The sequence below is a fragment of the Pseudorca crassidens genome, chromosome 2 (assembly GCF_039906515.1).
Source record: "Pseudorca crassidens isolate mPseCra1 chromosome 2, mPseCra1.hap1, whole genome shotgun sequence".
Taxonomy (NCBI): domain Eukaryota; kingdom Metazoa; phylum Chordata; class Mammalia; order Artiodactyla; family Delphinidae; genus Pseudorca; species Pseudorca crassidens.
In genome coordinates this window covers 117,376,884-117,403,884 of record NC_090297.1, presented here as the reverse complement: position 1 = coordinate 117,403,884, position 27,001 = coordinate 117,376,884, and the positions used below count along the sequence as shown (strand labels likewise).

Genomic DNA, 27,001 nt, shown 5'->3' with positions numbered 1-27,001 from the left:
TTTTTATGATGTTGAGATTTCCCAACCAAGAACTTTCCAATTGTTTATGATTTTCTTCATATAAAACATATATGTTTTATTATGATTATTCATAGGCATTTTATCTTTTTAAATTGTTATTTTAGTGGATATGTTCTTCCACTATGACTTCCAACTGGTTGTTGTTGGAATAGAAAACCAGTTATCCATATGTATCTATTGGACCTCACCTCTTTAACTAAATTCTTTCATTTCTAATAGCTTTCAGTTTATTTTCTTGGGTTTTCCACATAAAAATGTATAAACCATATTAACTTTTTGCCTAATACTCATACTTTTCCCCCCACATTTACTGTTAGATTATAGAGATGATAAAAGACATCTTTGTCTTATTCCTGACTTTTAATGAGACTTGAAGATTGGAGATATTGGAATAATGTCCACGCTGAGGGTTCATAAAACTATAGAATTTAGAAATAGGAAACAAAAAACCTACTTAGATAACTGTAATTATCTTCTTTCTAATTTGTTTTATGAAGTTGCTTTTGTATGGTAATTTTCTTTGGGGTCTGACTTGGTAGCATAAACAGCTCTACCTTTAAAATGTGTTTCCTGATATCCAGTTTAAATGCTTCTTTGTTTGATAGTTTAAATATCTTTAATTTTCCGTTATAAAAGTAACACACATTCCTTAAAGAAAATTTGGAATACAGAGAGAAACGGATAAAATCAAATGTTTTTTAAGTGAACTGATTGCCTGCACGCACGAACACACACACACACACACACACACACACACACACACACACACACACACACACACACACCCCCCAAGAGGGCTCTCAGAGTTAAGGACTTGGTCCTGGTAAGATGGAGGAGGGGAGACAACTGAATTTGAATGCGGAGGAAATTGTTTTCAGAAGAAATTTACTTTTCAGAGTCCAAAAATCTAGCCAGGATAAGCTGATCCTTAGGACTGTTCACTGGGCTGAAATATCCCAAAGAAATCTTTGATTCTCTGACCAATTCTCTCAATCTTTTTGCCTGTCTTCTCCCCACCTCTCCGGAGGAAGTCACCCAGCCGGCGAAATAGCCCCACACTCTGAATCTGTGACCCAGGAGGAAACAGGCTTCTTTTGGGGATTGGCTCAAGATGAAAACCAGACCGCTCCCCACCTGAACATCCCCATTCCTGGGCCACCGTTCACTTCCACCGCCCCACGCTGTGTGTCTACCTGCCTGTTCATCCACACCCACGGCAGTGACCTACCTGGGTCCCCTGAGCTGTTGCTGTTCCTCTCACTCTCCCCGTCTTCCTGGCCGTCGGCATTCTGCTGCGTGTGCTGTAGGCTCAACTTGTGGCAGACCTCGAAGGCCTGCCCCACCGTCCGGACGATTCGCATAGCTTGGCTCTGGGAAGGAGAAAGGAAAGGAGAGAAGGGAGGATGTGGAGACCCTCTATAAGGACACAAGAAGGGCCGAGGTGGGAGAGGATGTGAAAGAGGCATGCAGACAGAAACCCATGAAGCCAGCAAAGGAAAGAGATGGAAAAACCTCATGTTGTTTGGATGTGCACATACTCACAAAGAAGAATGCAAAGACATTTTCCCTTCCTGAAATACTCCAGAAAATAAGAAATTGTCACCACAGTTCTGAAACAATCAGTCAACTGAATGGACAGATAGCAAACATCCCAATTCTGGACTTAGCCCAATTCCAACTCCCAAGTTTGACAAAAGTGGTTGATACGCTTCAGAATTCTTTGCCAACCATTATCAAATGTTCCATGGGCTCATCACACTAACAGTAACTCAGCCATGTTTTTTTTTTTTTTCTGCTGGAAGCGGTGGGTTTCCCTGGTGTTCCTGCAGACCAAGGGTTGAGAAGCCATGGTCTAAACAGCAGAACCAGCTGAGGCCTGGAGTCCAAGTTCCCTGGAACACGACTGGCAGCCAACGGTATCTAAGGTGAGCTTCCCAGCCTTGCTCTAAAGATGTCTCTCATTGGGTCTATTCTTTGGCTACTTCCTTTTTTTTTCTTTTCTTTCTTTCTTTTTTCTTGCTATTTAACCTCTTCCTCTAACTGCCCAAGCACTGAGCTTAACCCTAGCTCCCAGTATTACACTGCTAGGACAGCAGGAGACAGGACAAAAGAGCCTGTTCCTAGAAGGAGTCTCAAGTGGCCCACATAGGCCATGAGGAAAAACCACATGCAAGGTTTTCAGGGCAGGTCTTCTAACTGGATAACGGATTATAATTTGCTAATCAGTCTGTTTTCACGTTCCTTCAAAGACTCACTGAATGACTTCAGTGAGAGCTATGCAGAGTTTAAGAGCTCAGGCTGGGAAAGCTTAGGTCACTGCTCCTCTTACACCAGTGGTCCCCAAACACTCTGCCACCACAGACTGCACTGTATTTAACTGTGGCCGTCACTCTATGCCTTGAGTCTAAGATGAATCACATCTTGGATGATCTGACGTCAGGTCAGTTGTGACTACCTAATGGCACCATCCGTTCACCCCACACATTAAAAAAACCCCAAGGTAACGTCAGCAGTCAAGTAGAGCTTCTCATCAGCAAACCGATGCAACTATAGACAAACGCAGAGTCCAATGTTTTGATAAGCCTGTAAGGCCTTGTGGAGGATAAACGTAGGATTCATTTACACTATTCATAATATTGAAATAAGCTCCTATTTCTCCATTACTATCTGCATGAATCCCTAAGGGCCTTGGATCCCATGTACGGAACTACTGCTCTAATTCACTCTCTGCTAGGTGTAAGTCCCCAAGTCGCCACCCTTACTATTTCCTCAAGCCTGGCATTACTTCTGTGTTCTCCCTTTTCATTTCAGGCCGCAGTATTCATGTTAAGATGAAAAGGCATCTTGGCCAATCGTCATCATAGGCCTACTTCAGATCTCAGTCTACTTCTACTCCTCCTGACGTTCCTCAAACCACTTCCTAGAAGTGACCGCCTTAGTGCTCAAACCTCTCTTCGCCCAGGATGCGAACTCCAGGGATGTTCTTAACTGATCCTCACCTGGAACATCCTGACGTGTCTGGATGATGAGAACTTTAAGTGAGGCAGGAAGAGATGAGTAACTTCTGTGGGATGCCCCATCACCCGGTGGTGGATCAGAGCCTCTGTCCTGTACATCCAACCTTAACTTCCTCCTGTTTACCGAAGGTCAGGCTTAGGCCCCTTCTCACACCGCAAGTTTGTACTAAGAGATACCTGCTCTGTCTGCACTGGAAGTTGAGGAACAGCAGGCACCGGTCTTAGGTAAGAAGCCCCCACCTTTCTCACTCCCAAAATATATTTAAAAAGTGTCATTTATGGGCTTCCCTGGTGGCGCAGTGGTTGAGAGTCCGCCTGCCGATGCAGGGGACACGGGTTCGTGCCCCGGTCCGGGAGGATCCCACATGCCGCGGAGCGGCTGGGCCCGTGAGCCGTGGCCGCTGAGCCTGTGCGTCCGGAGCCTGTGCTCCGCAACAGGAGAAGCCACAACAGTGAGAGGCCCACGTACCGCAAAAAAAAAAAAAAAAAAAGTGTCACTCAGAGGGCACAGTCCCTAACCAATCCAGGCCAAGCACATCTTTCACATGTCCTTTGGCAATCAAGCTGTGCTCTGAGAAGGAGGCTGAGCCAGGAAGCTCAACCCTCAGGTGAAAAAGAAGATTCTGTTCCACTCAAAAGTGTTCTTCCCCCAGGCCTCCTTAGATCTGTTGTTACTTATTCTCTTTATGAGAATAAGAGCAGACTGCCTGTGGTTAATCTTTTACAGCAAAGCTTACTACCAGTTTACCAAACCTTAGAGATGCTATATTCTACCTACCAAATATAGCCAGTGTCCATTACACAGAGCCTTTCCCTTCTTCTGATTTTCAGAAATTTTGCTCTCTTACACATCTTTACAAGAGGCAGAAAAGGACAAATTTGGGAGGTCTAGAAATAAAATATGGTAAGTCTAAATGATATGTAGAGATTCCATATTTAATTCCATTACTTCCTTATCTTCCATAAATTAACCCAGATAAATCATACTGCATAAGTATCTGCAAAGGCTGAGTTAGTCTTTTCCCAATTGTATTATTACCAGAGTACAGACCCAGTTTCCCTCTTAAAAATATACACTCACGGGCTTCCCTGGTGGCGCAGTGGTTGAGAGTCCGCCTGCCGATGCAGGGGACACGGGTTCGAGCCCTGGTCTGGGAAGATCCCACGTGCCGCGGAGCAACTAAGCCCGTGCGCCTTAACTACTGAGCCTGCGCGTCTGGAGCCTGTGCTCCGCAACGGGAGAGGCCGTGACAGTGAGAGGCCCGCGTACCGCGATGAAGAGTGGCCCCTGCTCTCCGCAACTGGAGGAAGCCCTCGCACAGCAACGAAGACCCAACACAGCCAAAACTAAATAAATACATTTATAAAAACTATACACTCACACAGAGAATTCCAAATTTACTACCACATGCGTTGCTACAGAATCTCAGGTTCTCCTAAGGAGGACATGTTACAAACCCCCAACTCCGTAAGCCTCAGAGTCACAGAGGTTAGTTACCTCCCTTAACTAACTTTTAGTATTAAAAAATGAGAGGGACTCAAGTGTCCCTGAGTCTAAGGAATTAACAGCGGAAAGGACAGGATCTCCAAACTTCTCTTTGGAAGGAAACACTCCGATTGAAGTATGAGGATATAGCTGGTGGGAAATGACGCTTCAGAGGACCTGCATTTCTCATGCGTCACACACTCACGGTGGATGATGGGATACACTCAGGACTGAGCATCTGCAGAACCTGGAACCCAGCTCAAATCTCTATGCTGCCGCCTTCATCAAGGACAAACGTAAGACACACACGCACCGGTTTCAACCAACTATTTACAAGCCCAAAACGGTCGTAAGGAAGTGGCTGGTCTTAATGCTTAATATTTGTACTCTCCGTGTGTCATTTTCACATTTTAGTACATTTACTAGGACAAGCAATTGACCCTCACCTCTATCTGATTCCCCTGAAAAAGGAGAAAATGCAGACTTAGGGTTCACTGGTCCTGACTTCCCTATGTTAGAAATGACTCCCACCTCTCTGGTCTCCCATTTCCTTCCTAGCCCCCTCTACCAGAGCTGCTCTGCAGAACATCTCTGTAACTTCAATGGAAAAGTGAATCACTGATGTTAATAGCCTCTCCTCTGCCACGCAGAGGAATAAATATATGGCTAACATATATGAGAGCACCTCCCACAGTGCTTGGCATGTACCAAGTGCTCAAGAAATGTTTTATTCTGAATATGGAATTCACTGCACCAAAGGGGAATTAAGACATAAAACAAACAGTAGTTCAGGAAAGGCTAGGCTTACTTTATCAATAATAGAAACGTGAAGACATGAAGGGAGCTGTCTCTTATGTAGGTATGTTAGCATCAAAAGGGCTAAAGCCATCAGCTCTCTGTCCCCATAGCAACAGAGAGGAACTGGGCCAAATCTTCTTTGGTCTGAGCTGGTATAAAGGTTTCTGCTGTGAGGAAACTGTTGAGTAAGAGTTCTAGATTGGCACATTCAGTGCTAAGTGATTTCATTTTGATTTATGCTTCACTCCTGTTTAATGTGAAGGCTGTATTTCCATTCACAGTAAAAGGACACAGTAGCATGTTTTATGAAGAGCTCTCCGCACTTGAAAACAATCAAGCTACCCTATCTGCTTTACAGAATGGTTATATACACGTAAAAGAACAGCCCCTCCCCCTCACCACTCCAGCAGTTAGAAGAGGCTGGGTGGCTCCTAATTCTCTCCCAAATGGCTATGTGAATTCAGAGGGCCCTTGACCTTTTAGGCTCCCCTTCCTCGACCAGTAAAAAGTCTACTTTTAGAAGATTCTATATAAGGACCTCGTTGGGGAATATTACTTGAAGGTGGCTAGGAGGGCCAGCCTGCACCTGGCAGGGGCTGTCCCTCCCCTCACTGGTGCCACCTTCTCCCTGCATGGTCATGCTGGCCCCTGCCTGCCAGGCCTACCCCACGTGGTAACTGGGCCTTCCGGCCTTCTAAGCAAGAAGGCTGCACCTCGGAATGCAGGAATCACACATGCTGGAACTTATTTTAATAAACCATAACTAACTCAAGAGGGAGAAGCTTTAAGAAGAACCCATTCCATCGGGCCCCACGGGTCATCACGAAGCAGGTGCTCATACCTCCTGACCTTTGCAAATCAAACTGGGGCTTTAAAGTTGTGAAGATAGCCAGGTACGAAGCAGAGCAAATAATTAGCATGTTGGGAAGGCAGCCTTTTCCAGCTCCGGGATATGGGCATTCTCTGGAATTTACTAGGTTTTTTATTTTCATTATTTATCTATCTATCTATCTATTTACTTATTTATGGCTGCGTTGGGTCTTCGTTGCTGCGTGCGGGCTTTCTCCAGTTGCGGCGAGCAGGGGAGTTATCATATAAGTAAGGAAAGTGAATAGAAGAAGCTCAAAATGCAAGGTATACATGATGATGAAGAAGGTGATGATGACAATGACCGAGAATGAAGAGAAGACTGGGGGCACACTTCTTACAAGTAAGTGTCTTTCTTAGTCTACTTAGCCTTCCCTAGTGTAAACTTAGCTTTCTACTCCAGTGTACATCCCCCTCCTCCGCCACCCTGTATCTCCTGGGAACTTGAGATTTATCTGCCAAGTGCTTCTGAATTCTAAGGAACTGCAGCCCAGTAAGTCAGTTCTAGGACAACTCACAGGTTTGTAATTCTTTTCATCTACCACAGCAAGAAAGCACAGTGCCCCTCTCTTGACCTTAACCAGCACAGAATCTCAACAAAAATAGAGCTGAAGGTCACGTTTCTTGAATGTGTTTTTTGAACCTTAGTAAAAGATTTAAGCTTATATCTACCATATGATCTCAATCTATAGACTCTGCAATGCTGAAGCAGGAAAATCTATCTGGAATTCTACATAGAGGGAGATCCAACAAACTAAGCCTCTGAAATGGGAGATGGACTAGGTTTCTGTCTAACAGGTTCTTTAATGGCCTTGATCATAGAATTTGATCAAGGCAATGCCTTGGACACCAGAATACTGCTACTATGGGGAAAGTTTAGTTTCAAAGTGGGTATGACTTTCAACGTTGACAGGAGATAGTGGACCTTACAGTTTCCAATGGACTGCTGGGTTTTCCCTTGTACTCTTGCTAGTTCATGAACCACAGTACCATAGAGAAAAGAAGGTCAAGTTATAACCTTAATACTGTCAGTAACCAGCTAGGTGACCATGGGCAAGTTAATTCACTTTTCCAGGTACTGATTTCCTCTCCATTAACAGAGAGGTTTGGACTAGATCAGTTCTGAGACTTAGGATTTCTGTATTTTTGACTTCCCCACCCAACCCCACCTCAACATTTAAGATACAAAAAAGAGGTTGCTTCCCTAAATTTAGGACCTATCTCTCCTCCATTTCTTGAGCTTGGCCAGGAAAGTGACTTATTCTTTAGCACATGACTGACATCATCATTCAAAATCCATCGCAAACTCTTAAGGGCAGCTAAACTTCTCCACTGTGGCCCCTAATCGGATGGTGACAGCATTATGGAGGAAATGATTTCTCCTAACCCAAACCAACTGAGCTGTGATTGCAGGCAGAACAATTTCATGAAGATAATGGGGGAGATTCCTGTGGCTCCTGTTAATCACCAACGCTTCACGCACTGATGCGCAAATAAGTACAGGCACACTTAATCAGGGCAGACAGCCACATCCTCCTGGGGCTGGGAGAAAATGCCAGGAGCGGGACAGCTACTCCACTGGAGAGGTCAAGAGACCACACAGAGGCTTCACAGCAGTCAAAAGGCCTTGCAAACGAATACTGTCATTATATCCCCTAAGGAGGAGAAACAGGAAAGCCGTGTTATCAGGAAATGTCTCCAATGCTCTGGGCAAGGAAAAGACCCTCTCCTACCCTTCCTTTCTGGCACTAGTCTGAATAGTGCTGGGATCTCCCCACCACAACCCTGGTGATCCTTCCCAGTCACACAAAACTTGTTTCCTGAAGACCATCTCACTCCACATACAAAAAAACAGCATCCCCGAGATGCCTTTCATCTTATTTGGTGGCTGGAGAAACTCAAATCCAGAGAGGCTCATGTATCTCTTACGAACTTTGTGTAACAGAGTTAAGTGGCCAAAGCTCTGGACTAGGAAGCAGGAAGCTAGGTTTTTATCTCAGTGGCAATGTTGGCTCACTGGGCAACCAATGGTAACTTTCATCCCTGGGTCCTTTCTTTCTCCCACTGTAAAATAGAATCAATATTGACCAAACAAAGATACTAAGAGAAAAAAAGGAAAATCTATGTCAAAGAGACTTGGGCCGTTCAGAGTTAAGGAGCTCTTCATACCCCAGTAACAATTACAGTAGAATCCGGTTACAAGTAGGTCTTGGAGAACAAAGTGACTCCCCAGTTATGCAACTTCCTGATGAAGATAATATAATGCAGTGGTTAAAAAGATGAGCTCCAGAGTCAGACTTTCTGGGTTCATTTCTGACTCCACCACTCATTACGAATTATGTCCCTTAAGTCTCCATTTTCCCATCCATAAGATGAAGAGCATGACAGTACCTACACCTCACAGGGCTGCTGAGGGAATGAAGTAAGATAATTCCTATAAAGGGTCTAGAACAGTCACGAGCCCATAGCAAGTAACCAACACGGATTGGATATCATTTGACTTAATATAAGGCTAAAACTTGGAAAATCTAGACTAACAGATGAATAGCTGGTAGTATGTTATCTTCCTGCAATATTCTGCTATCTAACTTCTGATGAAAGCCCAACTGAAAAAAAATCAGCTCAAGATTAAAGTTCCCAAGGTGAGAACCACATTGGCTACATAGGTAACTAAAGGAAGATCCAGAGGTATAGCATAACAACGGTGCTGGGAGCGAGGTACAGGGAGGTCCTCTACCAGGCAAGCTGAGACACCTGACCCATGTTCTCTCCCAACAGAAGAGACAATCCTATTCCCCATGGTGAACTGTAAGGTAAGGATGACCCACATGAGAAGCCTGTCATGGGAAATGTGCCATGAGTACCCACTCGGGACATGATGTGACGTGAACAGCAATAACCAAGCCTTGACCTAGCAAGGAGCTCATACAAGGTTTTTCTACACTATAATCAACACGAGGGCTCTGGAGGACACCCAGGTCCGCTGGCTTCCAGTCAAGGGACCACCATACTGACCTCCAGCAACCCAGAAACATCCCTGCAAGACACTTAAACTCAGAGTATTTAGCGCTTTCCCCCTCACCTCTTAAGTATTCCTATCATGTGCCAATTAAAACTCCTCCCCAAGCTAACTATTACCTCTCCAAACCAGAAGGGCTTTATAAGAAAGGAAATCACCAGATCTGGAGACGAACCAGGATAAGCGTGCAAAACCTTGCAGACGTGTTCCCCACCCCTCCCCAACTGTGCTTCCTTTGCTGAACGATTAATTCACTTCTCTTTCCTGGCTTGGCAACTAGCCCTTCCACCTATAGTTCAGCGGCAATGGGGCTCACATCCCAGGCTGTCTGGAAACAATTCCTTCAGCTGCATGGCTACAGGCCAGCAAAGGGCCTGAGAACCAGTTACAGTCTCAGTAGGTGAGGGTAAAAGGGATATAGAAAATAAAAGAGCCAGAGATCAGGATTAGCTCTGAGAGCTATGAAACATGGAAAACACTGATATGATAGGGAACCAGATGACTACTCCTTTGTCACTGGGTAATAAGAACTTAATTCTGTCCTTCGCTTCAAGATCAAAGTTCCAACGGGCATTGTTCTCAGACTCAGGTTTTGGCGGAAGAACTGGACGACCCCACTGAGTTTGCATTGCTACACTAGATTGGACGGCAAAGCAAATATAACCATCTCCTTTACCTAGGTTTCCTGCTCAAAATCCTTTCGTTCTGCATGTCTCCTGATTCTAGCCAATGCCTATTCATGGGACCTTGGGCAAGTCACTTAATCTCTCTGAGCCTCAACTTAACTCTACTTATCCGTAAAATTGGGCATGAAAATTACCTGTCTTAACTTCTTCATGTAGGTTTTTGCAAGGATCAAGTAAGATTAAATATTAAAGCACTTTGTAAATTAAAACGTGCCATTTGTAACTTTAATAAATTCCAAGGTCCACAGGGTCCAGTCTCTGGACAAAACTAAAGTCAAATGTAAAGCAGAACACTCAAAACGAATTAAAGGGAATCCTAGTCTTCAGTTGTATCTGTCAAAGACCATTATAGACGATCCAATTCATAAGTCTCAGGAACGCTTTGTATTTCCTTGCCTCTCCTCCCTAGATCCACTACACCTCAAAGCCACACAAGTGTTTTTCACTCTTCCAAGCCCTGAATTCTCATCTCCAGCCCCTCTGGTTTTTCTTTCTCTCCCTCTCCTTCCTACTCTATCAGTTCTTTAATATGCAGCTCAACTTCACCCCACTTTCACTTTTTTCCTCTCAACTGTACTATTATCTAAAAGTGAAATCGGGCAACTTGCCCCTTTTTCCTTCTACCTTTCCAGTTCTAGCTCTTTCCATCCAATCCGTGATCTGCATTAAAAAGCTTGGGAATAGGTGGGTAAGGGCACAAATCTCCTTAGAGGAAGAGGCTAAATCAGCAAAGTATAATTCTCTTAATGGAGCTAGGGTGGGGAACAGGACATATATAATAGTAAATCTTGACCCTGTCACGTTTTTATTCTTATTATCCCCACTTGGCAAGGTACCTACAAATCTATTAAAGATGTCTTACGGCGTAAGATGCATTAAGATATCACATAGCATCAAAGAAGGGACAAGCAGGAGAGAATTTGGGAGGAGTCCTCATAGAAAGCCAGGGTTAGTCGTTTATGTCTAGAATGGTTGGGACCTTACCATTGCACACCTGTAAGGGACCTTTCAGACACAAATAGTATTTTCCAAAGTCACCTCTATAGTAAAGTAGTTCCCAGGATATTAACACTTATACATAGAAAAAATATGATTCCATGGCCAATTCAGTTTGAGAAATGCTGCGTTAAAGGGATTTCTCTGACTTTAGGACTTCCCAGCACATTTAAATTGAATAATTTTAACATGAAACATTCCGGATGGTAAATGTTTTACAGGATACATTTTAAGAAATGCTGCTTTTGACTCTCCTCCTCATTTTATAGACAAGGAAACTGAGACCCATGGGTGGATACTGACCCTCATAACATCATTCAGAGTTCCGGGGGAGAAGAGGGGCTAGAGCCCACGTCTGCAAACCCCAGTTTTGTGTGTTAGACTTCTGGAGGAATGATAGAGAGGAAGCATGCCTCTACAGAACTGCAAAAGTTGCATTTACTCAAGCATCAAGGTTACTATACATCAAGGATGGTTACAAAATAATCATCCAGGACAACCAACATCACAAAATCTAACTAGATCCCACATGTCATGTTTGTAGGCCACTGAACAGTATACAGAATTATGATGAAGGGTCACCTTAGCTAGAGGCAATCTTCTTTTCTACCGCACATCAAGGTGAGCACCACTCCTGGAGCTGTCTGCCTGCTCCTGTTGCAGAGCCCTTAGCCAACGGCCAAGATCTCTCCAGTTGTTCGCATAAAACTAAGTACAAAGTTCAAATGAAACTAAAAGAGAATTGCATTATATAGAAGCAATGACAGACTAGTGAGAGAGTTCCCCTATATCTTGCACTAAAATAGCCACCTCCAAATCTTGCCTCTCTATCAACAGGGAGATGGGTCAATGTTAGGGGCACTCTGGTTCCATCAGAGGAAAATAAGAGATGACAGTCCGTTTACCTTCTTCTTGGATTTAAAGACGTTACACCTGAAGATATTGCTGGCACCATCTCGAGCGATATAGCTGAAGATCTTCAAGTCTTGGGAGTCGTGAGAGACGTAGAAGATCCTACAGGAAGAACAACAGAAAAATGCACTGAAAATGGCATTAGGTTCAAATCTCCAATGAGGAAACCTCTGCTTAAGGACACTCTACGAACAGAGCTCACTCAAGCCAAGTCCTTAGAGAAAGTTTCCTTTCTATGAAAGCCACAATGCAGGAGACACTTTCCATGGGCTCCACAAACACTGACATTCCAGTGACTGACCTCCAGATGTGAAAGGGTGGACACAGGTAGGACATGGACCCCACGCTATCACTAGTAAATCTGTCCTGGCAACTTGTACGTTAGAAGGAAAAAATCATTCCCATCCTTATCAGAGCGATAAATCTGCATCTAAGCCAGGGAAATGTGGGGAAGTTTCCTAATACCTGTTCACAGTTACCTCCGAATGAGGAGACTTAGGGAACCAGCAATGCTAACCACATTGGGAGACACTCTGTGTCATTGTTGTAGGTCCCTCGGTGATAGTGACTTCACTTTCTGTCCCACTCCATCAAGTCCACGGCTTCCATATATTCATTCCATCAGTCACCCAATCCCCCTGAGTGCACACCATGGGCCAGGCACTATCCCAGCAGCCAGAGGAACAAAGCAACAGAACCTATAAAGCCCCTGAACCCATGGAGCTCACGTTCAGGAGACATCAATAAACAAACAGAAAATGAGTGCCATGAAGAAAAAAATAAGGGACAGAACATGACAGAGCTGCTATGTTAGACAGGGTGCTTAGCAGGAAGGCCTCAAAGAGAGGCAAAGACCTAATGATGGGAGGGTGCCTGTCACTGGACTACGTGGGCAAAAGCAGTGCAGAAAGTGGGAACAGCAAGTTTCAAAGCCAGGTGGTGTTTATAAGGTGCTCGAAGCATTCAAGGAATGGCCAGAAGGTCAGCGTGGCTCAAGTCAAGGGAGTGTGGTCAGAGACAGGGTCAGAGAAGCAATCAAAGGCCACAACACAGGAGACCCTGAAGGTCAGGGGTTGTACTCCAAGCGAGACAAGAAGCCATTAGAGGCTTCTGAGCAGAGGATTGACTTCCTGATGCTTTAGACTAAAGAATCCCTCTGGCTGCTGTGGGTGGGCGGTGGGGGTAGAGGCAGAGGAAAGGCCAGGAAAAGGGAAAAATTACAAGCAAGGCCCTAATGGCTGACTCTTAGGTGGCCCTAGGACAGGGTACCAGCAGAACCACCAAGTCTGAGTGCTGTCAACATGGGGCAGGGGAGGGGAGTATCAGGGATACATCAGAGGAACTGATTTGAGCACTGAGGAGAGTGTTGCTCTTGATAAACACCCCGGGGACACATCATTTCCCCCCAGAATCTTTTCCTTAATGAAAACACAACTTTTCCATCCCAGGATTTCACAGACCTGGAATGTCTGAGTCAGTCTTTCTGTGCAGCACAGAGAGAACAGGATTTAGAGTCATATCCACAGCTCTACCCCTTACCATAAGGTAAGCCAGGGGACCCTCAGAGGCTCAGTTTTCTTATCTGTAAAATGGGACTTTTAATAGTAACACCTTGCAGTGTTACTGGGAAGATGAAATGAGTAAAGTGCTTTTTACTTCTCCTTACCGATATCGCCTCTAAGTAGTCTTTTTACTGAGATTCTTACCAAGGACCCCAAGAAGTCTGAGAGGGATTTTCAAAACAGAAGTGATACAGAGAGGAGGACAATCCCCGGAAGAAATCCAAGTTCACCTTGGGGACCAAAGCTTCTCTGCTGAACTCTGCTAAAAGTCATTTCATTTCATCTCACATGTCCACCAACTCTGAACGATGCTGAAATAGAGGTTATTGTGTTTGTTTAACGTGGCTTCTAAGAAAGCTAATCTAACATTATCGGGCCCGCACCACAGAGTACCCGATCCTTCTAATGATGCCAAAGTGTCCTCCTAACACGGAAGGGACAAGCTAACAACTGCACCTTAGCAACTGCTGCCTGAGCTCCAGGCCCACCCAGCCCGTCTTTCTGGACACACACTCCTGATCTTCTCTCAAGCTTCAAATTCATCACATTCCCCAACTAAATTAATCATCTCCCCTGTAATTCTCAGGCAAACATGGCCTTCCTTCTACCAAGCCCTCTCTCGATGATGGGCGCCATGTCCACTCAAGCCAGACACCTGGGCAACACCTCTGACTCCTTCCTCCCTTGTTCTCCAATATCGGTCATTCACGACCAAGTTCTCTGCAGCCCACCTCCTTGACATGGCTCTGAAATATACTTTTTCCTTCAGTTCCACAGTACTGCCTTAGTCCACAGGTCCTACTGTTCACCTGGAATTTTGAAACTCACCTAGTGTCTCTCTGCTTCCTACCTCACCTACTGCCAAGCCACTCTCTATATTGCTAGCAAAGTAGTAGTTTTGAAAACACAAACTACATCCTAGTATTTCCTTCTAAAAACCATTCAAAGGTTTCCTACTGCCCTCAGACCAAGTCCAAACTCCTCAGCATGGAGTATCTATGTTTCTGCTTTCATCCCTCTCCAGGAGCCTGACCTACAGAGCCCTTCAGAACCAGGTGCATACATCTGCCTGCCTTTGCAACTGCTGTGACACCTCCGGCATCCTTGAAGACTTGGTTCAGAGAAGCGTTCCCTGCCCACCCTGCCCCCAAGTCTGAGTTGCTGAATGCCCCTGGGTTCACCTTTACCATAACACGTTACCTCACACTATGATTTTTATATTTGTTTTTATTTTTTTGGAATTTAATTTTATTTTTTTACACAGCAGGTTCTTATTAGTTATCTATTTTATATATATTACTGTATATATGTCAATCCCAATCTCCCAATTCATCCCACCACCACACCCCTCCCCTTTCCCACGCTGGTGTCCATACATGTGTTCTCTACATCTGTGTCTCTATTTCTGTCTTGCAAACCGGTTCATCTGTACCATTTTTCTAGATTCCACATATATGTGTTAATATACGATATTTGTTTTCCTCTTTCTGACTTACTTCACTCTGTATGATAGTCTCTAGGTCCATCCACGTCTCTACAAATGACCCGATTTCATTCCTTTTTATGGCTGAGTAATATGCCATTGTATATATGTACCAAATTTTCTTTATCCATTCATCGGTCGATGGGTATTTAGGATGCTTCCATGACCTGGCTATTGTAAATAGCGTTGCAATGAATATTGGGGTGCATGTGTCTTTTTGAATTATGGTTTTCTCTGGGTATATGCCCAGTAGTGGGATTGCTGGGTCATATGGTAATTCTATTTTTAGTTTTTTAAGAAACCTCCATACTGTCCTCCATAGTGGCTGGATCAATTTACATTCCCACCAACAGTGAAAGAGGGTTCCCTTTTCTCCACACCCTCTCCAGCATTTGTTGTTTATAGATTTTTCTGATGACGCCCATTCTAACTGGTGTGAGGTGATTCCTCATTGTAGTTTTGATTTGCATTTCTCTAATAATTAGTGATGCTAAGCAGGTTTTCATGTGCCTCTTGGCCATCTGTATGTCTTCTTTGGAGAGATGTCTATCTAGGTTTTCTGCCCATTTTTGGACAGGGTTCTTTGATTTTTTAATATTGAGCTACATGAGCTGTTTATTATATTTTGGAGATTAATCCTTTGTCCTTTGATTCATTTGCAAATATTTTCTCCCATTCTGAGGGTTGCCTTTGTGTCTTGTTTATAGTTTCCTTTGCTGTGCAAAAGCTTTTAAGTTTCATTAGGTCCCATTTGTTTATTTTTGTTTTTATGTCCATTACTCTAAGAGATGGGTCAAAAAGATCTTGCTGTGATTTATGTCACAGAGTGTTTTTCCTGTTTTCCTCTAAGAGTTTTATAGTGTCCGGTCTTACATTTAGGTCTTCAATCCATTTTGAGTTTATTTTTGTGTATGGTGTTAGGGAATATTCTAATTTCATTCTTTTAAATTTAGCTGTCCAGAGTTCCCAGCACCACTTACTGAAGAGACTGTCTTTTCTCCACTGTATATATCCTTGCCTCCTTTGTCATACATTTGCTGACCATAGTTGCATGGGTTTATCTCTGGGCTTTCTATCCTGCGCCATTGATGTATATATTTCTGTTTTTGAGCCAGCAACATACTGTCTTGATTACTGTAGCTTTGTAGTATAGTCTGAAGTCCGGGAGCCTGATTCCTCCAGCTCCATTTTTCTTTCTCAAGATTGCTTTGACTATTCGGGGTCTTTTGTGTTTCCATACAAATTGTGAAATTTTTTGTTCTAGTTCTGTGAAAAATGCCATTGGTAGTTTGATAGGGATTGCGTTGAATCTGTAGACTGCTTTGGGTAGTAGAGTCATTTTCACAATATTAATTCATCCAATCCAAGAACATGGTATATCTCTCCATCTCTTTGTATCATCTTTGATTTCTTTCATCAGTGTCTTACAGATTTCTAAGTACAGGTCTTTTACCTCCTTAGGTAGGTTTATTCCTAGGTATTTTATTGTTTTTGTTGCAATGGTGAATGGGATTACTTCCTTAATTTCTCTTTCTGATCTTTTGTTGTCAGTGTATAGGAATGCAAGAGATTTCTGTGCATTAATTTTGTATCCTGCAACGTTACCAAATTCATTCATTAGCTCTAGTAGTTTTCTGGTGGCATCTTTAGGATTATCTATGTATAGTATCATGTCATCTGCAAAAAGTGACCATTTTAATTCTTCTTTTCCAATTTGTATTCCTTTTCTTTCTTTTTCTTCTCTGACTGCCGTGGCTAGGACTTCCAAAACTATGTTAAATAACAGTGGCAAGAGTGGACACCCTTCTCTTGTTCCTGATCTTAGAGGAAATGCTTTCAGTTTTTCACCATGCAGAATGATGTTTGCTGTGGGTTTGTCATATATAGCCTTTAAGATGTTGAGGTAGCTTCCCTCTATGCTCACTTTCTGGAGACTTTTTTTAAATCATAAATGGGTGTTGAATTTTGTCAAAAGCTTTTTCTGTATCTACTGGGATGATCATATGGTTTTTATTTTTCAATTTGTTAATATGGGGTATCACATTGATTGATTTGCATATAGTGAAGAATCCTTGCATCCCTGGGATAAATCCCACTTAATCATGGTGCATGACCCTTTTAATGTGTTGTTGGATTCTGTTTGCTAGTATTTTGTTGAGGATTTTTGCATCTATATTCATCAGTGATATTGGTCTGTAATTTTCTTTTTTGTAGTATCTTTGTCTGGTTTTGGTATCAGGGTAATGGTGGCATCGGAGAATGAGTTTGGGAGTGTCCCTTCCTCTGCAATGTTTTGGAAGAGTTTGAGAAGGATGGGTGTTAGCTCTTCTCTAAACGTTTGAAAGAATTCACCTGTGAAGCCATCTGGTCCTGGACTTTTGTTTGTTGGAAGATTTTTAATCATGCTTTCAACTTCATTACTTGTGATTGGTCTGTTCATGTTTTCTGTTTCTTCCTGGTTCAGTCTTGGAAGGTTATACCTTTTCAAGAATTTGTCCATTTCTTCCAGGTTGTCCATGTTAGTGGCACAGAGCTGCTTGTAGTAGTCTCTAATGATGCTTTCTATTTCTGCAGTGTCCATTGTAACTTCTCCTTTTTATTTCTTATTTTATTGATTTGAGTCCTCTCCCTCTTTTTCTTGATGAGTCTGGCTAAAGGCTTATGAATTTTATCTTCTCAAAGAACCAGCTTTTAATTTTATTGATCTTTGCTACTGTTTTCTGTTTCTATTTCATTTATTTCTACTCTGATCTTTATGAATTCTTTCCTTCTACTAACTTTCGGTTTTGTTTGTTCTTGTTTCTCTAGTTCCTTTAGGTGTAAGGTTAGATTGTTTACTTTAGATTTTTCTTGCTTTTTGAGGTAGGATTGTACTGCTATAAACTTCCCTCTTAGAACTGCTTTTACTGCATCCCATAGGTTTTGGATCATCACGTTTTCATTATCAATTGTGTCTAGGTAGTTTTTGATTTCCTCTTTGATTTCTTCAGTGATCTCTTGGTTATTTAGTAACATATTGTTTAGCCTCCATGTGTTTGTGTTTTCTACGTTTTTTTTCCTGTAATTGATTTCTAATCTCATTGTGTTGTGGTTGGAAAAGATGCTTGATGTGATTTCAATTTTCTTAAATTTACTGAGGCTTGATTTGTGACCCAAGAAGTGATCTATCCTGGATAATGTTCCATGTGCACTTGAGAAGAAAGTGTAATCTGCTGTTTTCGGATGGAATGTCCTATAAGTATCAACTAAATCCATCTGGTCTCTTGTGTCTTTTTTTTTTTCTTTTTTTTTTGGCGGTACACAGGTCTCTCACTGTTGTGGCCTCTCCCATTGCGGAGCACAGGCTCTGGACATGCAGGCTCAGCGGCCATGGCTCACGGGCCCAGCCGCTCTGCGGCATGTGGGATCTTCCCAGACCGGGGCACGAACCCGTGTCCCCTGCATCAGCAGGCGGACTCTGAATCACTGGGCCACCAGGGAAGCCCCTATTGTGTCATTTGAAGCTTGTGTTTCCTTATTAATTTTCTATCTGGATGATCTGTCCACTGGTGTAAGTGAAGTGTTAAAGTCCCCCACTGTAGGAGGGCTTCCCTGGTGGCACAGTGGTTGAGAGTCCGCCTGCCGATTGTCTCTTATAATATTCTTTATTTTAAAGTCTATTTTATCTGATATGAGTATCGCTATTCCAGCTTTCTTTTGATTTCCATTTGCATGGAATATCTTTTTCCATCCCCTCACTTTCAGTCTGTATGTGTCCCTCGGTCTGAAGTGGGTCTCTTGTAGATAGTATATAGATGGATCTTGTTTATGTATCCAATCAGCGAGCTTCTGCCTTTTGGTTGGAGCATTTAATCCATTCACATTTAAGGTAGTTATCAATATGTATGTTCCTATGACCATTTTCTTCATTGTTTTGGGTTTGTTTTTGTAGGTCCTTTTCTTGTCTTGTGTTTCCCACTTAGAGAAGTTCCTTTAGCATTTGTTGCAGAGCTGGTTTGGTGGTGCTGAATTCTCTTAGCTTTTGCTTATCTGTAAAGCTTTTGATTTCTCCGTCAAATCTGAATGAGATCCTTGCTGGGTAGAGTAATCTTGGTTGTAGGTAGTAATCTTGGTTGTAGAGTAATCTTGGTTGTAGGTTCTTCCCTCTCATCGCTTTAAATATATTGTGTCACTCCTTTCTGGCTTGTAGAGTTTCTGATGAGAAATCAGCTGTTAACCTTATGGGAGTTCCCTTAAGGGAACTTTTAATAATTGCTTTTAATAATTATCTTTGTCCTTAATTTTTGTCAGTTTGATTACTATATGTCTTGGCATGTTTCTCCTTGTGTTTATTCTGTCTGGGACTCTCTGCGCTTCATGGACTTGGGTGGCTACTTCCTTTCCCATGTTAGGGAAGTTTTCGACTATAATCTCTGCAAATATTTTCTCGGGTCCTTTCTCTCTCTCTTCTCCTTCTGGGACCCCTATAATGCGAAAGTTGGTGTGTTTTATTTTGTCCCAGAGGTCTCTTAGGCTGTCTTCATTTCTTTTCATTCTTTTTCCTTTATTCTGTTCCGTGGCAGTGAATTCCACCATTCTGTCTTCCAGGTCACTTCTCCGTTCTTCTGCCTCAGTTATGCTGTTATTGATTCCTTCTAGTGTATTTTTCATTTCAGTTATTGTACTGTTCATCTCTGTTTGTTTGTTCTTTAATTCTTCTAGGTGTTTGTCCTTTAGTTCTTCTAGGTCTTTGCTAAACGTTTCTTGCATCTTCTCGATCCTTGCCTCCATTCTTTTTCCGAGGTCCTAGATCATCTTCACTATCATTATTCTGATTTTTTTTTCTGGAAGGTTGCCTATCTCCACTTCATATAATTGTTTTTCTGGGGTTTTATCTTGTTCCTTCATGTGGTACGTAGCCCTCTGCTTTTTAATTTTGTCTTTCTTTCTATGAATGTGGTTTTCATTCCACAGGCTGCAGGACTGTAGTTCTTCTTGCTTCTGCTGTCTTCCCTCTGGTGGATGAGGCTATCTAAGAGGCTTGTGCAAGCTTCCTGATGGGAGGGACTCGTGGTGGCTAGAGCTGGGTGTTGCTCTGGTGGGTAGAGCTCAGTAAAACTTTAATCCACTTGTCAGCTGATGTGTGGGACTGAGTTCCCTCCCTGTTGAATTTTTGGCCTGAGGTGACCCAGCACTGGAGGCGACAGGCTCTTTGGTGGGGTTAATGGTGGACTCTGGGAGGGCTCACACTAAGGAGTGCTTCCCAGAACTTCTGCTGCCAGTGTCCTTGTCCCCACGGTGAGCCACAGCCACCTCCTGCCTCTGCAGGAGACCCTCCACCACTAGCAGGTATGTGTGGTTCAGTCTCCTATGGGGTCACGGCTCCTTCCCCCTGGGTCCTGATGCACACACTACTTTATGTGTGCCCTCCAAGAGTGGAGTCTCTGTTTCCCCCAGTCCTGTTGAAGTCCTGCAATCAAATCCTGCTAGCCTTCAAAGTATGATTCTCTGGGAATTCCTCCTCCCGTTGCCAGACCCCCAGGTTGGGAAGCCTGACATGGGGCTCAGAACCTGCACTCCAATGGGTGGACTTCTGTGTTATAAGTGTTCTCCAGCTTGTGAGTCACCCACCCAGCGGTTATGGGATTTGATTTTATTGTGGTTGCGCCCCTCCTACCGTCTCATTGCAGCTTCTCCTTTGTCTTTGGATGTGGGGTATCTTTTTTAGTGACTTCCAGTGTCTTTCTGTTGATGACCGTTCAGCAGTTAGTTGTGATTCTGGTGCTCTCGCAAGAGGGAGTGAGCGCACGCCCTTCTACTCCGCCATCTTGAACCAATACTCACTATGATGTTTATACTGAAGTTTCTTGAAGCAACAAGGGCCACATCTTGGTATTCCAGTGCCAGCCCTGCAATTGGCACATAGGAGGTTCCTAATGCATGCTTAGGAGGGAGGGAGGAGTCCTTGCTGTCCTTAATAAGCACCCATAATGTGCTCTGCCTGGCTATTCATTTCCCCCACCCCCAGACAGAAGTGAGGTCCTATTAGTTCAGATGCATCACACATAAAACTCCTTTGATTTCTGAGTTTTTCATTTATTATTAGGTAATACCCTAAGGACCGAGAACTAGATTTAAAACCGATGGAGCAGATATGAAGGCAGACTGGCATGCCAACAAGACACAGAGACATGGAAAGCACTCAGGGATGGCAGCAAGCTAGGGTTAACTTTACCTTGGTAGACAAAGCACCTTTTCGGCAAATATGATGATAACCTGGGCATGGATGCAGCCACTCTCTTTGGACTGGAGCTCTTTGGAGACTGCTCTGTTATGTCTGAGTTCAGAAACTTAATGTGTAAGTTATTAAAAGTCAATAATCTCTAGCTAACTATAAAGTCAACAAGTTAGAGCTTAGAAAAGTATCCGCCAACACAAGCAAGAAGCAGGAAGTTTTTCCATGTGACCTCATTCACCCACAAATTAATAAATCAACAAATTAAGGCCTCACGTCCAAACTTCTAGATCTAGAACTATATTCCAAGAACCCTTACTTCTTTATACCTTGGTTTTAAGAACTGTGATTGTGTGTGTGTTGGGGGTGGGGGAGGGGAGAAAGAATAATATGAGGACTCAAGAGAATAAGAAAAGATTTCCCTTTTCCCCTCCTTAATCTTTATCCTTAAGTCTAGTGCAGCTCTGATCCCACTTCCAAAAAGTATCTCAATTTTCATAACTTTCAGTATAATTATAGGGTAGGATACCAAAGTAGTTCATATAGTGTTAGTAATGATTACTAAGATCTTATTAGATTTATTCCCACTTCAAATTTCTTAAAATTTCTTGGTTTTATCTCAAAATATGCACAGAATTATAATTTTTACTCACTGATGGAACTGTTATGCATTCAAGCCACAGCAATAAACTTTTCTATACACTGTTATGTCCATAAACGTAACATAAATTACTGAAATATAAACAGTATCTTGGAGAAACTGGATTTGGGTTTTATAGTTATGCTGGAATTCAAGTTGACAGATTGATAAAGAACCACTAGACCCACCACCAGCACCCCGCTTCTCACTTCCTTGACTATTAATCTATAGGTCAATGTGTTTCTTTTAGGAGCACAGAAAAAAAGAAACGGAATGTAGAGTAGAAAGAGACCTGTGTAGTCCTCAGATCTGTCCAACCCAGCATCCCTGTCATTCAGCATTTGTCAGTGATGGGCAGTTCACTCCAGTTAGAGTAGCCATTCCTCCTTTCGGAGAGCTTCTCATTACTTGGAAATTTCCCCTTACATTGATTAGAAATCTACCAACAGCAATGCAGTGGAAGGAAATGGTTGAAAACACTGGCCCTGGTGTGGGACAGATCTGGATCATAGGCCCAGGCTCTGCTAATTACTAGCTGTTAGATCCTGGGCATTATCTTGATTTACTCATGGCTCTTCACCTGTGAAATGGGGATAACCATAGTACTGTACCTCACTCATGAGGTTTAAAGAATGAATGTATGCAGAAGGATCAGCTTATAACAAATGGTTAATAAATGGTAACTGCTATTAGTACTGCCACACTACTGCCCTAGTTCTATCCTTTGGGGCCTCAGAGAACAAGGCTAATCCTTCTACATGGCAACCCTTTGAAAACCACCACATTTATATTTACTCCTCTCATTCTTTAAAGTGACACACTTCCTCTTCCTTCCAGAGTTCCTCAACCAGCCCATTTTCTAGATCTTTTATTACTCTGGCAGGTTTGTACTGTGGAAAGAGTATGGGCTTTGGGTTGAGAGAGATCTAGGTTCAAGTCTTAGCTTTGCCACTTCCTAGCTGTTAGCCTTATGCAAACTACTCAGTTGACATGACCCTTTCTTTCCTGATCTGAAAATAGGTAGATTAATGATCTCTTCATAGTATTTAAGTATTAAAACACTCCCCTCCAGTATTTAACACAACGCCCAACATATGGTGAGTTGCTTGCTCAGTAAATACGATCTCCATCTTCCTTGTTAACCTTTTCTGTACATACCCCAATTTACCAATGACTCTTAAAACACAGTTCACAGAACTGAATGCATATTCCTAAAGGGATGAGAACATGACAGAGTGAATTTGGATATTTTCTATGCCCTAGAACTGAATTTTTAGCAAAGCATCTCTGATCATATTTTTTTCTTTAGTTACAGCATCTCACTGCTCATTCACACTGTGGTCAACTCAAACAGTCAAATCTAATTTGCACAACTGGTCTTAAGGCAGATTTCCTAAGCATACTTGGTAATTGGTTTTTAGGACTGTCTCCTAGGGATCACTATTTCCGTTTCCAAGCTCTCACAGATCATCTGCTTAATGATCTCTTCTAGAATTTTGCCCAGGGGCAATGACAAGTTCACTAGTCTGTAATTCCTAGACCCAGAGTTTTCCCCTTTCTAAAAAGTGAAATGTCTTTTTCTTGTAATCTTCTCATATCTCATCCATTCCCCATGATTTTGCAAAGATGATCAAATATCATTTTGCAATCACATTCTTTAGGACTCCAGGTCCTAAGTAACCAAGGCCTGGACACATTTAAAGGAGTGAAGGACGCCTGCCTTTTTCCTCGTGGTTTTCAAACTTCTATTTTTCAAATCACCTATGTTCTAGTGTTTCTAGTTTGAAGATCCGACAGTTCTCTACTTGAGGTTAAAAAAAAAAAAAAAAAGGAGACACATGGTTAGAACAATGGGACTTCACAATATCTCTTCGTCATGTGCTACTCTCTTTTCTTTTATACTTTTCTTCTCTCATCGTCAGTCTTTTCCATGAACCCAATGCATTCAGGGTTTCAGTGCCTCTGCACTTACACTTGATTTTAAGCTCTGCTTTCCAAACTGTGTACTTCTCAAAAGACATTTTATGAAAATGTAGGCAGCCACGTGATTTTTCTTCATGGTCTCACCTTTTTGGACCCAATTAGAATAAACTATGTTGTACTTCTGTCTTCAAGTTCTCATCTCTTATTTCCTGAGACAACAACCTTACTCTGTCACCATCCCTCTCTCTGGATGTTATACACTCGAAAATGCCACGGCCATGTCCCCCCAGCAACTAGTATCCTGCCCCTACTGCCCCTTATCTCCATGGGGACTGCTGGCTGACCTTGGAACCCACTGGCTACAGAGAATGTGAAAGGTCTTGAGTCTCCTGCAAGGTTTCCTGAGTCTACATCCATGCTCCCCTATCCAAGACCCACAGACACAGAGCTCCACAGAAAAGTCTCCATGCTGTCTTCTGCTCAAAACCTGCTGGGTCTCACCTAGCCAGTTAGGTGAGCTGGGTCTCACCAACTCACCTAACCTGCTGGGTCTCACCAAGATGCACAGACACAGAGTTCCACAGAAAAGTCTCCATGCTGTCTTCTGCTCGAAACCTGCTGGGTCTCACCTAGCCAGCTGGGACCCGCCACGGCAGAAAGCACAGAACCTCAGGACAGAGGATCTAGACCTGCCATGGGGCCCCAGGCAAACTCTTTTCCTTCTCTCAGCCTTCTTTCCTAATCCTTCAAGTAAGGGCAATAAAAACATCTTTCAGAGCAGTTGTAAAGTTCTGGGATGGGCAAATATTGAAAGTGGATGAGATGGACAAATATTCTATAACCCATTGTACAAATACTTTAAAACTGTGGAAATAACTCTAGAAATGGCAAATGGAAGAACAAAGAGATATCATCCCTGTTCCCCCAACATCACCATCTCTCTGGGGGTTCTTCAGTTTGAATGTAAAGAAGAGATTTTTCTCTGAAGGCCCTGGAAGGCACGGGCATCCCTAACCCACAGGGACACATGGAAATGAACCAAGATTGAGAAGATAAGCTACCAAGTAACTTGCAGATGGTAAAGACAAAACCCAGTGGGATCTTAAGGGAAAACCTCTGGGAGAAGAAGAAGCATGATGTGAAAACTGCAGAAGACAGAAAGCAGAACCAACCTGCTGCTCGAGACCAGCTGAGCGTGGCACAGCCATGAAGTCATGGTCCTGCGAAAACCCAGCATGACTTCTGCCCACGGCAGCAGTGATTCCCCAAGCAGCCCAGACTGTGTGATTTTTGTGGGTCCCCCCAAAAGAATGTGTTATCTTCAGAGGGCCTAGGGAAAATATTAGGAAAGGTGGTGGGTGGAGGGAGGCCCCCAATGCTTTGCTAATAGAACCACACCAAAATCTACAGCAACGAGCACCCCCCCCGACCCTTACCCCCAGCCCCTGCATGCTCCCTGAACACTGGTGTGTCTTCTCTTCCCACCCAGTCCTGGAGCATTCACACAGTTCCACACTTCTGTCCCTGGTCATCATTCTTTTCCCCATGTCTCTTATTTTAATCTAATCTTTAGACCAAATTGTCCTTCATCTTGATCATTTCTTCCTAGTACTGCTTTGGTCTGATTATCTTTCTCTCCTACTGTATTTTCAGGGCCCTTTATCACTTTGACTGGTTTTCTTTAATTAGAAGTTAGATCAGTTTTCATCTTCTTCATCCCTCAATTTAGCCATTTTCAGGGCTGCTATCTGGCATAAAGGAATGGTGATCAACTCATGAAATGGTGCCACAGTCCCTCATGGAACGTGGTCTCCTTACTTCACAGCTGTCTGAGGTGTAGGAATACATTGTCCAAGATCTGCTGGCAGCCATAGCTGGGCTGTATTTCAGACCTGCCTCACCACAGTGTGATCTGGAAAGAAGTCTGGGATTTTAGGGCTAGGAGAGACCTCGTGAGACAGTCAAGCCCATCTACACAACTGCAGGCAGAGAAATCCAAGTATCATAGCTGATTTCTAAGGTTTCTTCAAGGCGTAACATTATAAAAATGTCTAAATTATTATGACAACTATCTACTGTGTACCTGAAATAAGAAGTAAACAATCAACTGAATTTTAAAATCTAGTGAGAGTCAGACAAATACACATTTATCTTTTGAAAGTCCAGTTAAGTCACCCTCACGGCCTGTCTCAGCAGTTAATTCATGTTTGAATTTCACAGCTGTTAAGAAGTGCTTTCTTATATTCCACAAAATCTTCCCTGGTTTACTTGAATCAACCACAAACCACCACAGAGCACTTTCTAAATACCAAGCACTGTGATAAGTAAACTTCCTCTTGTTCACTACTTGACAAACAGGCAAAAAACAGGCCAGTGTCCCTCACAAAACCCCAACAATCCTTTCACATACTTCAAGGCTTTAACTTCTCTGCAACACTGGTAATTTCTCCAAAATAACTGTCACCTGCTGTTGGCTTTCAAAAACCAAATCTTTACACAGGCTGCCAATTCCTTCTCCTCTGCTTCTGTGTTATCTGGGTTCACACATTTGGTGTGTTCATGTTTTCTGGGGTCAGCCAACCTTCCTACACTTCTGAGGATCCTCAGGCTTCCTGAAGACTCTTGCTCAGAGACACAGCTTTCCTCCTGAGCCAGAGAGCGGAGAGAATACCAGCACACCACAAACAGAAGGGTGCTGCTTTGACTGGTGTGTGCTGGGGGAGCCTCGCTTAGAAAGCTGCATCTTCCTCTCCTTTCGCCATGAACAATTTGTCTTCTTGCTTTCACGACAGGGAAACCTTCCCTTCTTTAAGTGGTATGTGGAGAAAGGGGTCAGGCATAAGTCTCCCCAATGCAAAATAAATCATAGTCAGAAGTTCACACCCTTCCTGATCCACTGCCCTGTATCCCTTGAGATCCCTGTGGTTTTGTGGAATAAAAGAACTGACAGAACAGAGCCACAAAAGCCTCAGCTGAGATGGCAGCTCTTCTACTTTCTCAAAGCTCTGAGCTTTAGTTTTCTCAACCTCAAAAAGGCACGAGAAGTCTCACAGGATTGTTATGCGAATCAAATGAAATGATTTATACATAGTACGTGGCACATAGTAGGTGCTCAAAAAACTCTTTACTGAACTGAAGTGAGCAAGAATATTTGCTGATCTCTTGTGTCCTTCTCATGTGCCAGGCACTGCTCAAGTCACACTACACATAAAAACTCATTTAATCCTCACAACCTTATGAGGTGGGTACTACTACTATCCCCATTTTATAGATGAGGAAACTGAGAGGGGTTAGTCAACATTCTCAAGGTCACACAGCTAGTAGGTATCTGTATTAGTTTCCCAGGGCTGCTGTAACAAATTATCACAAAGTGATAA

At 43.0% G+C, this 27,001-nt stretch overlaps 1 protein-coding gene across 5 annotated transcripts in view; it reads right to left on the bottom strand.

Moving 5' to 3' along the window:
- Window positions 1-27,001, bottom strand: part of C2H1orf226 (chromosome 2 C1orf226 homolog) — a 314,827-nt gene that overhangs the window by 41,549 nt on the left and 246,277 nt on the right. For all 5 annotated transcript variants that reach the window (XM_067728458.1, XM_067728461.1, XM_067728460.1 and 2 more), the window contains exons 5-6: window positions 11,796-11,904; window positions 1,250-1,391 (exon numbers count right to left, since the gene is read on the bottom strand). In XM_067728458.1, the coding sequence (XP_067584559.1) occupies window positions 1,250-1,391; window positions 11,796-11,904 (251 nt within the window). The remainder of the gene's footprint in view (window positions 1-1,249; window positions 1,392-11,795; window positions 11,905-27,001) is intronic.